The sequence below is a fragment of the Cervus canadensis genome, chromosome 13, assembly GCF_019320065.1.
Source record: "Cervus canadensis isolate Bull #8, Minnesota chromosome 13, ASM1932006v1, whole genome shotgun sequence".
NCBI lineage: Eukaryota > Metazoa > Chordata > Mammalia > Artiodactyla > Cervidae > Cervus > Cervus canadensis.
Window position 1 is genome coordinate 41,809,733 of NC_057398.1, and position 14,329 is coordinate 41,824,061.

Consider the following 14,329-nt stretch of genomic DNA (forward strand, 5'->3'; position numbering starts at 1 on the left):
GGTTACTCTGATTTCACTACATCCCTACCTGATTCTTTTAGCATTTTCTTGGTTTCTTATTTTCTACAGAAGGTAAGGAGGCAAATAAACCCTTGCTCTTCCCCTCTTGTCTCTTATCAAAATGATGGGAAGTAGCAGTGGTACCATTCCCTGCACTCTTGTGACACAGGCATCTGTCCTGTCCACTTGTTTGAACACACTGATGTGGTCTTTTCTGCCCAGAATGTCCCTGGTCTGAAGACTTCATGCCTGATGGATTTGATTTGCTCCGTACAGTGGGAAAAAGAAGTAAATAAAAAAAGAAGTAGAAGTTGGAACAGAGAAGTAGATGAAAGAATACAAGGGATTGGTGAAGAGAACAGCTGCCATGAGTAAAAGAAAACATACTTTTTAATAAACTTTAGTAACAATAGTGAGGACAAAAGCTTGCAAAATCTAAAATCTTTAGGATCATTTATTTGTTAAAATGTTTGCTGACCATTGGACAGACTTTTCACAGAATCCCTTTGTCCTAATTGTGACAGTGTTCGCTGAACTCTTTGCAACCCCATAGACTGTAGCCTCCCAGGCTCCTCTGTCCATGGAATTCTCCAAGCAAGAATACTGGAGTAACTTACATCACCATATGTAAAATAGATAGCCAATGGGAATTTGCTGTATGTCTCAGGGACCTCAAACAAGGGCTCTGTACCAACCTAGAGGGCTGGGATGGGGAGGGAGATGGGAGGGAGGGTCAAGAGGGAGGGGACATATGTACACCTATGGCTGATTCATGCTGAGGTTTGACTGAAAGCAAGAAAATTCTGTAAAGCAATTATCCTTTAAAAAAGAAAGAAAGAAAGAAAGAATAGTGAAGTGGGTTGCCGTTTCCTTCTTCAGGGCATCATCCCAACCCAGGGATCAAACCCAGGTCCCCTGCGTTGCAGGCAGATTCTTTACCATCCAAGCCACCAGGGAAGCTATTTGTCCTAACAAACTTGCTTCTTCCTCCTCGACTTTGAACTTAGACTGGGGTGGGTGTTTGCAAGGAGGAGGGGTATAACTCAGGAGACAAGGCAGCCCTGAGATTCTTAGGGGAGGACTCATGGAGTGCTGTGGAGAGGAATGGGGACTTTTTGTTGTTTTAAAGGTAAAAGAGCAAACAGTTTTTAACTTGAACTATAGACACAGCTTTGGAGAGAACTGAGAAACTAGCAGAGAATCATGTGTTACTATTTCTCACCTTAAGTATGTAACGATAACTTAGCACTTTGTCAGGAAATATGCACATGCTATATCCCTTCATCTTTCCTGTCAAATGTTTTACAGCTGCTCTTTCAGGTTCTCACACGCCAAGATTGTTACCACATAATAACGAACTATGGGCACAGCTCAGCTAGTAAAGAATCCACCTGCAATGCAAGTGTTCGATTCCTGGGTCTGGAAGACCCCCGGAGAAGGGATAGGCTACCCACTCTAGCATTCTTGGGCTTCCACGGTGGCTCAGATGGTAAAGAATCTGCCTGCAATGTGAGAGAGCCGGGTTTGATCCCTGGGTTGGGAAGATCTCCTGGAGGAGGGCATGGCAACCCACTCCAGTATTCTTGCCTGGAGAGTCCCCATGGACAGAGGAGCCCGGCAGGCTACAGTCCATGGGGTCAGAAAGAGTCGGACACGACTGACCGGCTAAGCACAGCACAGAGCACTGTTTTATTAGCTGTGAGACTACAAGAGCTTCCAGTCTGAGTTTACATTTCAGTTCCTTATTCCTTTATTATCTTTAAAATGACAAAAGTAATCTATGCTTAATGAATCACATAATGTGTTACACACTCAGTCATGTCTGACTCTTTACAACCCCATGGACTGTAGCCCACCAGGCTCCTTTGTCCATGGGATTCTCCAGGCAAGAATACTGGAATGAGTTGCCATTTCCTTCTCCAGGGGATCTTCCCGACCCAGGGATCAAACCTTGGTCTCCTGCATTACAGGCAGATTCTTTACCATCTGAACCACCAGGGAACCCCAGTGTATCACATACAGCACACAATATTCAGGTATATCATGAAAAAAAAAAAATTCCCTGCATAGTGACTGTTAACAGACTAGTGTCTAACTTTCCACCCTTTCATTCACCATTCATCTGTAAATGCTTGTTGACAACCTACAACGAAGGTTAGATCAATAAACAGGCAAAGATTATTTCCCTTGTGGAACTCATATCACAGCAGAGGAGAAAGAGGTCATTAAAATATAATTGTTTAAAAAGATAGGGTGGGATCTCTCAGGTAAATGAGTCAGAGGTTAGGGCTTTGCACCCCAAAGGCCATGGAAAAACAAGGGTTCAAAGGTGAAATGGTTTGAACCTTTGGGTTCAGACCCAAAGGTTGAACCAAGGGTTCAAATGAGAACTTTGGTGAATAAAGTCAGGCCCCCTGGGGTCTGGACCAGCCACAGAACAGCAGTAACAAGATGTAACAATGATGGGATGTTTGGCATGTGGTAGCCCTCCACATGGTTTACCTAGTCTGACCCTCACAGACACAGATAGGTACTACTTTAATCTCTGTTTTGCAGCTGAGAACACAGGTTGAGTAAAATGAATTTGCCCAAGAATACTCCAGACAGTGAGCAGCAAATGTGTACTCAAACCAACCTCTGCTAACTTTGGAACCTGCCATGTTGGAAGGAAATATACGATGAAGTTGAAAATAGTCTTAAAGCAAAATAGGGAAATAGCTAGAAGGGCTCTGGTCAGAAAGTGATGCTGTGATTTTGAAAACAATGCACAGTGAAGATTGTAGGATATGACATGAGAAAGGCCTTTATATTTCCCAGACACATCCCTGAAGGGGGGCCACAGGTGATCATGCATACTAGACTCTACTGTCTGGTCCTCAGTTTTGCTGGATTGGAATTGAGAGTTTGGACACCAGCTATTATTATTATCCATGATCAGAGATTATTTACATTTGTTATATCTCTATGGGGGCTTCACAGGTGGCACAGTGGTAAAGAATTCACCTGCCAATGCAGGAGACACAAGAGAGGCAGTTTCAATCAGCGGGTCGGGAAGATCACCGGAGAAGGAAATAGCAACCCACTCCAGTATTCTTGCCTGTAAAGTTCCATGGACAGGGAAGCCTGGTGTGCTACAGTCCATGGGGTCGCAGAGTCAGAAAGGACTGAGTGACTAAAAAACAAACAATAAATCTTTCCCCAACTCTGCATTCAGTGATGTCATATTGGTACCATGAAGTTCATCGTGGTTGGGGTATTTACACTATAGAATTCAGCAAATGCTGCAAATCAGGGCTTTGTGTAGCATTTTGTTGACTGTCTAGACTTAATTAAGTGATGAAGAATATTAATAACAATGCAAATTAAACTTAAAAGTCCTTCTTGACTGTAGATGTTACATTGTGATAGCAATAAGAATTGAGAAAATATTCTACTGTTAAAAGCTACATTGGATTCAGCACAGAAGATAACTCACATCATTGATTAATGAGTGAAGTTCCAACATATGTCCTTGTTGTTTTCATTTTAACTGTTACTATAAATGAAAACAGTCACCTCCATTCATATCAGAACTACACTCATTCACCAACTGTAACCACAGGTTGACCATGAACACAACAGTACAGCAAAAATCAATGAAAGCGTATTGTGAGAATCGACTGGCTGTGTGGGATCTACAATAAAGAATATTATGTATTTTATTATTACGTTTGTAAATTGTGTGCTATGTATCTTTTGATATAATAAACTTTATAAGCTGTTAACCATTTACCAGCACACCACTGAATAGTGGAGAAAGAATCTTACGCAGAGAGGCAGTAGTCTCTAAATTCATTTGTTCAGATACTGTCTTGTGCTATAGCTGTTTTATTCTTTTTTTTTTTCCCTTTTTTTATGTGTTAAGTATAACTGAATTATACAGTATATCAGGATATTTGCAACCTATGAGAACATGACATCCACTTTATTATCTCCTGTCTGGAACTTTCCAGTGACTCCTTAAAGCTTTATGAGCTGACTTCACAGTTCCACTTGGATATCTAACAGGTTCTGTGAACTTGGTATGGTTTCACCATGCACCTAATTGCTAGAGCCAAACCCAAGGCAGCAACCCCGACCCCTTACTTCACTTCTTCTTACCAGCAAACACCGTTCACTCTGTGTATTAGTGGGCTTACACCACCACAATAAAATACCATAGGCGCAGGGGCTTCACCACCAGACATTTACATCGGCACAGTTCTAGTGAGAGCACTCTTCCTGGCTTGCAGATTATTGCCTTCTCACCCTGTCCTCACGTGGCAGAGACAGAAAGGGTAAGCTCTCTGGTGTCTCTTCTTACAAAGGCACTAATCCCATTATGAGGATGGCACCCTCATAACCTCATCTAACCCAAACTATTGACCAAAGGTCCAATCCCCATTTGGGTTAGGGCTTCAATCCATGATCTAGGGTTTAGGATTTCAACATCTAGATGTGACGGTGGGTAGGGGTGGTGGTACACCATGCATTCCACAGCCCTCTATTGCATCATATATTTCTGACCACTTAACTCCATCTCTGTTCCTTGTCCTGTAGCCCAAGTCACTATTACTCCCCACATAGACTATTGTTAAATTTGCCTACGCCGTCTCTTTGTTGCCTTTCTCTCCTCTTATGATCCGTTCTCCACATAATTGCCAGTATGTTTTTAAAACTGTAGACTAGATTGTTACTTTCTTGCACAGAATCCTCAGTGGCTTCCAAATGCCCTCCCATGACCCTTAAGCCCTAGCCCCAGTGGTCTCATGAACACCCCTCCAGCCACACTGACCCTCTTCTTGTTCCTTAAACACATCAATCTAGCTCTTGCTTTGGGAACTTCTCCACTGATGTCTCTGTGCCAGGAATGGTTTACACACTGGTCTTCACATAATTGTCATTCAGTGTTCAGATCAAACATCACCTTTACAAAGAGGCCCTCTTTGGAGGGCATGTCCTGTATCTGCCCCCCTCCCCCCCCACCGTTACTCTCTGTCACATTAGGGTGGCAGCATTGCATGGTGGTTAAGAAAATGAAATCTGTAGGCAAACTACTCTATGCTGTTACCACTGTGTGACTTTGGTAGAGTTAACCAACCTCTCTGTGCATAAGTTTCCTCATGGAAGATTCCTCATGGGTAAAGTAGGATTGATACACAGCTTCAGTGAATTAACACTAAACCATAACAGTAAATAGTCAACATGTGTTAGCTGCTATTATTATTACCTTGTTTCATTTTTCAGAGGATTTACCATTATTCATTTATATGCTTATTGTCTCTCTCTCCCCTTATCCCCACCCCCACCCCACACCACCCCTCCAAGATGCGAGGTCTGTAGAAGCAGGAAATTTATCTTGTTTTGTTTGCCAGGATGTTTCCCCAGTCTCTAGAGCAGAGGTTGGCATATAATGAGCACTTATAAAGTATTTGTTGACTAACTGAATGAACAAAAAGCAATTGTCAGGAAAGCATGAGCGTAACCACGGGTGTGTAGAGTCATTTAGCTCATACCCAGCTTCACACACAACAAGTAGCTTGAAACTTACTTGTTGGTGGTGGGGCAGGTACTTCAAAAAACAAAAATAGCATTCCTAGCACCATCACTGCAATCACTTAAAAAGTTTAATTTGGGCCCCTCAAAGAACACACTTTTCTGTAATGACTGTTATCTTCTTTTCTTACTGGTTAGCAGAGTGCGTGGTTCAGAAAGGTGTGTCTTAAATATCTATGGGATACACATAGTCTGTAACATAAGCTTGTAAGTTCTATAACATTTGTATAGTGTTTACAGTTTACAAAGCAGGCCAATTTTCCTTACAACATGGGTGTACGATGTCTGTGGTTGACTTTAAATTTCTTCAGGACAGTGTAATATTCTCTGTGGGTTATTTGGTTTAAGCTATGCCCTAGAGGCAGCTAGCATTCTAGTAACCCACACTCCGGAAATAGTTAGCTGGCATCATACCAGAAAGGCCACATTCCAGAGATGGAGCTACAAATAATTTAGTCACCTTGATCTCTGATAACACTGGATATTTTGCTAATTATCACAGTGAATGCCAGAGATGGCTTTTTACAGATTAATAATTATCATGATGAATACTAGAGATGAAATCTCAAAAGAATGCTCTCCATTCCTAATAAAACAGGGTTTAAAAATTCTAGTCCTCAACCTTTCCAGATGCCATCTGAGGCTTCATCCCTGTTGACTCTGGCTTTCCCACCGGTCTGCAAGATTTTCGGTTGCCAGATGCTGACAGTGGAATCCTGCCTCCTCAGCCCTGTGGGTCTGTTTCTCAGCTTGGCAGTACAAGCTGGTGGTCAAACCTACCTACAACTGCACCCTCCAATAGTGTGATCACACTACCTACATGTGAATTTTGAGCATTTATATATGGCTAGTTTAAATTGTAAAAGATACATATCAGGTTTTGAAGACAGTATAAAAAATGTAAAGTATCTCATTAATCTTTTCTATTGGGTACATGTTTAAATGACAATCTTCTGGCCATGTACCCATGCCCCTCAAGTAGGACGTCAGAGTCTTAATCACTGGACTGCCAGGGAAGCCCCTCTTTTCACTATTTCAGATGTGGCTCCTAGAAAACTTAAAAATACATTTGTGGCTCAAATTCTATTTATATAGGACAGTGCTGACCCAGGACGGAGAGCACCACTTTCAACCAGATAATAAGACAGATTAAATACTAACTGTGCCTACTTTCTAATAAATATTCATTTCTGAACAAGGGACAAAATTTGGTTTGATATTTGCTTTCACTCACTTAATCTGGTGACGTAACTGTGGGGTCCTTATCCAAACTGTAATAAGCCAGAAAGAATTTAAAACTTTTAGGTGATTGAATGATTTATATCAACTGCGAGGTTGTAAAAGTATTAAATAGTAGCGATGACTAAGATCATGTGTAGGATAATAGAGAAAATATACTGGGTTTGAGTCAACTAGTTCTAAAAATATCACGTTTATTCACTTTACTTTCACAAGACCCTATTAAGTAGAAACTCTCAGTATTAATAGTGTGTGTGTGTGTGCGTGCGCGCGCGCGCGCGCGAGCCCAGTCGTGGCTGATCCTACCCGATCCCAAGGGCCACGGATTTTCCAGGCAAGAATACTAGAGTGGCTTGCCGTTTCCTTCTCCTAGGGATCTTCCTGACCCAGGGACCCACAAACACTATTAATAATCCCAATTTCACTCCCCGCTGATTTAAGCGTAACTTCAGATTCTCTATCTGAAAGCGCTTCAGCTGGAATCACTTCCACCTCTGCCAGCTTTAGTCCGGGATTCTTAGGACTTCGGCCCACGCAGCACAGCCAATCAGAGCTGCGGGGTTAGCCACGTCACTCTCCTAAAAGTCCTCACCAATTTCTTCTCCGTCCCGCCCCTTTTCTATTTGTTAGAGGCTACCAGCGGCCATTTTTGATCCGGGCGGAAATCCAGTTAAGACGTGAGGTTAAAAGGCTGAAAATTAAAATCAAGGCTGACTTTCACGTTTAAGTCAGAGTCCAAGAGAGGAGACATCCTCACAGACCAACTAGGAGACTAGGGGCAGAGAGTGAGCCGCGGGCCCGCACTGTCGCCCACACTCAAGATGGCACCGGCCTGAGAAACACCTGCGCGGCCGTTCTATCTTGGTTCCGGGTTCTCTCGCCCTTGTGGTGGCGTTGGAGGGCTGAAGGCCGGCATTCTTTCCGGCTTCCGGACCCGTCTCTATGGTGCCGGAGAGACCAGACTCCGAAGATTGTGGGTGTAGTGGCCAGAGCGTCACGGGGGAGGCGAGGGTGGTTGGTGTCAACACGGGGCGAAGAGGGGACCGGAGCTAAGACCCTTGGCCGCCTCCCCCACCGCCCACCCGCAGGTAACAGGGAGCCGCCAGCTGCGTCCTGCGTCAGTGCGGGCCTGGGCCGCCGGGGAGGGGGCCGGCCCGGGCCGGGAGAGAGGCGGGGGGCGCGCGTCCTGCTCGCGGGTCCGCGCTTGGGACCCGCGCGGGGGCGAGCTCGGCGCGGCACCGCTGCCGGTTGGGCGCTGCTTGCAGCCTCCGCGCAGCCTCCCTGCTCACTGTAGGGCCCCCTGCTAATCTGGGCGTTGCGGACGACCCCCGCCCGGTGGGGCGCTGGAAGGGAGCCTCTGAGCCCGACCTCGTGGGCAGGTGTGGAAGGTGAGCGGCCAGCGAAGGGGGATCGCCGGATCGCCGCCCCGGCCTCTCAGCGACCCGAGGAGTCGCGGTCAGATCCCCGTCGACCCCCAGCCTCCGCTCCTGGGCTGCCCTCCTGGCCCCCGGAAGGGCGAGTGTGCGCGGCAGGGGCGCGACGGGGCCGGGCGCTTGGGGCCGGGCCGCGGGAGCCGGGGTTCGCGCCCGCCCTGGGATGCTGCCTTCATTCTCGATCGGAGACCGGTGCAGGGCCCCAGGGGCCCCGCTGGCTCCTGTCTCTGGGTAGTGCATTTTGTTTAGAATAAAGATGAAACATATATAGGAAACCGTGCGAATACTCAGTTGGATCCTGAATTTTGGAATCCCTATTACTGTTGTTTTTAAGGACCCATGCGCATACCCCCAAAACATCCCGTGCCTTAGCTGAAGTCATACTTAGTTCTTTAGGTACGCAAAGGCTTCATTATACATTGCTGGACAGAGTTCATTATAGGCAATGTATACGTGAAACAGATCAAAGCGAAGGGCCTCAAGTAATGTTACCACCAGATAACAAAATACCGATCAGTACCTTTGAACTCTCAGTGCAAAACCTTATCGTTGGAACTCCAAGCTGAGGGAGTTAAGATCACGATCATCCCAATTCCTTGCGAAGGAGAGCGAGTTCCTCAAAGAACAGTCATTTCTTAGTTTAGTGTATGAGTTGCCCAGTAACATAGACAAGGGCTTTTAATCCCACAGGTGGCCCAGAAACCTGATGTGCTGCCCAAAGAAGTAAAAGGATGAAGCAAGATAGGTGAACAACATTTTAAAGAGAAGACGATGATACCTATACAAGTCAAACTGTCTACCCAATATTTTATTTTAGTGTGTGTGCGCTTGCGCAGGAGATCACACTTGCCCAACTCTGCGACCCCATCGACTGTAGCCCACCAGGCTCCTTTGACCATGGAATTTTCCAGACAAGAATATCAGAGCTTGGAAATGGGTTGACATTTCCTTTTCCATGGGATCTTGCTGACCCAGAGATGGAGTCTGTGTCTCTTGGTCTCCTACTGTGGCAAGCGGGTTCTTTACCAACTGAGCCACCAGGTGGTAAATTCTGAAAAATACCTATGCTAATATTAGAGTATCTTTTTCTGCCTTTTTGTGACTTTTTCATTTCAAGGTTAAATGATTTGGTGCTTTCCCCTTTACTCTTCAAAACAAAAAAGAGCATTTTGGAGGTCCAGGTGTTCTTGTTTACCAGTATTACATTTCAGTAAGTCCATTTTAGCTGAATTGTCATTTTTAAAGCGTTGTTTATAGCAACAGTTGTGCCTCTTAGGATACAACTATACAACTTACATCTTAGGATGTAAGAATTGTGAAGCTACATATTAAGAATTACTGCTTTTAAGACATAAACAAATTGCAGTCAACAACACATCTTTTTATTTTCCTCCTAATATTTATTTCTCAATAGGGCCTCCCTGGTGGTTCAGAGAGTATTGAATTTTCCTGCAGTGCAGGAGACTGGGTTTGATCCCTGGGTTGGGAGGATCCCCTGGAGAAAGAAATGTTAACCCACTCCAGTATTCTTGCCTGGAGAATTCTATGGATAGAGGAACCTGGTGGGCTAAGTCCATGGGCTGGCAAAGAGTCAGACACCACTGAGCGATTAACACTAACTAATGAAGTTTTTACTGAAAGTAGGCTGTAATCCTGGAGAAGGAAATGGCAGCCCACTCCAGTGTTCTTGCCTGGAGAATCCCAGGGACAGAGGAGCCTGTTGGGCTGCTGTCTATGGGGTCACACAGAGTCGGACACGGCTGACGTGACTTAGCAGCAGCAGCAGGCTGTAATCCAACTACTGTAAGCGCTGCAGGGTGGTATCAGTAGACTGCTGTCAACATTAATCATGCTTTCAAACTAATAAAATGTCATCCTTTTGAGTTTTCGCAAGGAAGGGGTTCATTCCTTTAAATTTTCAGGTGGTATTTCTTGAGGTCATGGACCCAAATAAAACCCAGTTTTTAGTATCTTCCTAGAGCTTTTATAACCCTGAATTGTTAGTGATCTTATAGTGGAATTCATAACATCAAATGGAAGGTTAATAGGTGTCGTAAGGCCCTATATCCCCATAAGAAAGTGTTTTGCCCTTGAGAAATGACCAAGTTTATTAAATGTCTATTGCTGTACCTCTGCTGATGGCCATTCCTTCAGCCAGAGTCCCCGCTGAACTCTATGACCACTTTATCGCCTCTGAAGACTAATACTAAAACTAAGTGAATGGCATGAATTTTTTCTACCAAGGTTATTTTCTTGCAGCAGTTCCTTACATGTAGATTTTGGAAAGCTGTATTTTGTGGCTAAGAGAGAGGAAGAAGTTAGATTAACTTCAGATGCTACTTTTGAAAGTAGCACCTCTCTAGCTCATTCTTCTAGTCTGACTTGCTTTTCAGATAGGAGGAGTTAAAAGTTGTGCTTATGAAATGGCAGTTACTTTCAAAGAGCATGGACCCGTTCGGGCTACCTCAGGTGTCCTTGGCATCCCACTCTTCCCCTCCCACGAATGTAAGGGTGGCAGTGAGGCAGTGGATTAGAAGCTGGGCTTCCGGCAGCCTCGACTGGAGTAGTACTGTACCTAAGTTACTCTCCCAGTGCTTGCTTTTCCTTCTGGTGCTGCCCGCCAGTTTCTTCTGCACTTGCCCAGTTTCTTCATTTCCATGGCTTTGGCTTGCCACAGCCCTGACTCTGCCTTATGGGATCCTTTTAACCTTCAGCTATGCTGCTAATAGACAAAAATGGCTCTTGTTCATTCAGATTCCTGGGGCAGACAGTGATTGTCCAGCTTAGCTCTTCCTTCAGGTCATGGGTCCTGGAGATGGCTCATGTGTGATTTGACTGCCCTTTGGCTCAGGATGTCATCTGACCCATAAATAACTGTGCCTAAGAGGAGGGGCACAAGACCCGAGTGCTAAATGTGAGGCTCCCAAAATGGGTGGGGAGGTGGCGTTGCCATAGGCTGGGCAGGCACCGCACCATCTCCAAAACAGGGGAATTAATAGTAGTTGCTTTTTTCCTCCAAGATCCTACATAAATACCAGTTTTATTTGTCGTCCCAGTAGAAAGGTGAGTGTTGCATGCACAGATGATCCTTGAACCACATGGGTTTGAGCTGCACAGGCCCGTTTACACGCTCAGTAAATGTACACTACGGTACTTCATGATCTGTGGTTGGTGGGATCCCCTTTGTTGGTTGAATCCACAGATATGGGACCGCAGATATGGAGGGTCAGCTGTAAAGTTATACTCAGGTTTTTGACCAAGAGGTTATGGGTGCCCCTAATTTCCTGTGATTTTAAAGGGTCAGCTGTTGTTGAGATACTTTGTAATACTGTTTCTTGTTGTCATTTAGGGTATTTTTTTGTTTGTTTGGAGGGGTTTACTCTTTTTTTTGCCTCTGTCATTCTTAGGAAAGATAAATTGGTAGGTAGGAGCTCAGTGGATTTGTTACAAAGCCAGCTTAGTTCTTATCCTCAGAAACATTCTTGGGTTTTTAAAAAAACATCAATTTTAGCTAACTTTAGCCCTTATACATGTTATAATCCTTATTCAGGTTTATATGTAAGTCTGTAGCCCTTTGAAATTCTTTGGTTGGGGTATGTGTTTTAAGCAGTATTGCATACTCTGATAACCTAGTAAGTGTTGAATGGAAATTTACCAAAGTGAGGGGAAAAAATCTCAAGTAGAGGGTCTATGTATAATGATTCTTGGGTTTATATTTACCCAAAGGATGAAGATTCTAAAGTGAATTTTTTAAAGGTTCACCTAGAATTTTTGGCTGTTACTTAGAGCTTGCAACTTGCTTCCCACGCTGCCAGAGTTAGTAAGAACTCTTTTTATCTTGTATTTTTAAAGTTATGGTAAAGCCAGAACTAAAAACTGACTGCCATAAACTTTTCAGACATGTGTTGTTTGGCCTATACATGTTTAAAAATGTTGGAGCCAATGTTTAAATATATGGAAATTTCCACATAAATATTCTGGCTCTTGGCTCTTTGTGGGTAAATCGTGTGACCTGGCAGTTCTGAAGTGGCAGTTCTGGTTGGAATCTTGTGATGGTGGCTGCCTTCCTAGTGTAAACCAGTCACAGTAGGTGCCTGTGCACACAGCAAGCCCTTTGCTTCTCCACCAATACTGCGGAACCTCTGTGTATTGTCTGTTGTAACCACATGAGTTCGTATCCTTGAAAGATATACTCTTATTGTGGAACAGTTGGGAGGTGCAGGCAAATGTATGTCTGTGTGACAAACACAGAATGTGAATCATCCATGGTCTGACATCCACAACAAACCTGTTAATACTTAACACACCTTTCAAGTGTGTGTGTGTGTAGCTATAGCAGTAGATCACTCATTGCTATAATCATAATCAAGGTATACTGAATATATCCATTCCCCCCAAAGTTTCCTCAGACCCCGTTGTATTCCTGTCCTCTCCCATGGTTTCTCTAACTAGTCTTACCCCAGGCAACCACTTACCTGTTTTCTGTCCTTATAGAAAAGTTTGCATTTCCTAGAATCTCACGTCTTTTTAATGTTTGGGATTATACAGTTTTGCTTTCTCCCCTTTTTAGCATACTTTGGAGAGTAGTTACAGGATTGTATTTTTTTCTTATACTTGTTATCATTTGTGTCCAATGAGTTATCTATTTCCCTTCCCATTATTCTACTGGTGTTTTAATGTTTTCTTGGTTTATATAAGCTTTCCATTTGTTAACATATTTTTCAACATTTTTAGAAATATTCTCCAGTTTGTAATGTTCTCCATATAATTGTAAGTTGTTTTAGACGTCCAGAAGTTTCTCGTTTTTGAATGATCAAGTTTTGCAGCGCTTTCCTCTATGAGACTGGATATAAGTGGGGTAGGGTGCCAGAGAGCACTTGTTCTGTGTTGGATTGCTTTTCCTCTGTGGAAGTTCTGTGTGTGCACTGGGGGTTGGGAACGACAGTAACTGCATGTGTCTGTCTGGTTAAGTGCGTTTTTTCTAGAGCTGTTATTTGTTCATTGTCAAGCCTTGCAGGTAACTTGCTGAACATGGACTGTTTTTGTTGTCAAATGGCCTGGTTTATGAGGATTGTAGGCAGTGGTAGGAGTTCCTACAGCGGAGCGCCTGGGTCTGGTTACTTGGCTGTCTCTGGCTCATAGCTCAGATACGCAGTGTTTGGAAACGTTTTCTGTTTGCTTTCAGGTCTGCGTGGCTTTGAGAAGGAGCTGCAGCACCCCTGGCTCACCGAACAAGGGATGGGCTCAGAGAACAGTGCTTTGAAGAGCTACGCCCTGAAGGAGCCGCAGTTCACCTTACCCTCCGGACTTGCTGTCTACCCCGCTGTCCTGCAAGATGGCAAACTCGCGTCGGTTTTTGTCTATAAGAGAGAAAACGAAGATAAGGTTAATAAAGCTGCCAAGGTACCTTGATAGGGGACTGCCTAATAGCTAGTACTTTTTACTGTCTTCTTGTTTTCTATTAAAAAAAAATCATGAAATTAATAAAGTTCCAAGGGGGTAGGTCATAGTAATATTTTCATTCATGGCCTTTGAATATATAGTTGTCCTTACTTCATGGGAACGTCATCAGCTTGCATCACGAGGTCAAGTACCATAGATAAGCCTAATAGCTCTTCTCATCATATTGTATTTTTTTTAGTGAGAAAGTTTGGGAGGGGATTTTACATGCCTCACGGAAGATAAAGGGACTTAATTCTAGCTTAGCAAAAATGCTCTAAGTATGGACAACATTTTAATTGGTGTGCTGATGTTGGGATGGACCTGAAAATTACATATTTTAGGAACTGTAATGCTGTTTTTTCCTTTCCTGAGGCATTGTGGTGCTCCCGGAAAGAATGTGAAACTGGAATGTGGGACAAGATGCCCCAGAAAGACTGTGACCTGGGCCCTACTTCTTGCCAAGGGACCCTAGAGCATTAACTTCTGGCGGCTTCAGTTTTATTATTATGAAAAAGTTCCTCCCACCTCAGGCCTCCTAACTGCTGCTCCTGTGAAGGGCGCCAGTGGGCTAGCAAGCTGGCTGACCTGCTGTCAGGGGATCCTGGGCTGTCATTAGAAAAAATGACTCCACCTTGGAATAT

General features: G+C 44.1%; 1 protein-coding gene across 2 annotated transcripts in view; it reads left to right on the plus strand.

The window, feature by feature from the left end:
* The first annotated feature begins 7,479 nt into the window (after nucleotides 1-7,479).
* Nucleotides 7,480-14,329, plus strand: part of SCYL3 (SCY1 like pseudokinase 3) — a 39,166-nt gene continuing 32,316 nt past the window's right edge. Inside the window, exons 1-2 of one of the 2 annotated variants that reach the window (XM_043484844.1) lie at nucleotides 7,480-7,901; nucleotides 13,432-13,649. In XM_043484844.1, the coding sequence (XP_043340779.1) occupies nucleotides 13,485-13,649 (165 nt within the window). In that variant the 5' untranslated portion in view covers nucleotides 7,480-7,901; nucleotides 13,432-13,484. Of the gene's footprint in view, nucleotides 7,902-8,043; nucleotides 8,202-13,431; nucleotides 13,650-14,329 lie in introns of those variants that run through there. The other variant, XM_043484845.1, reaches the window with a different exon arrangement.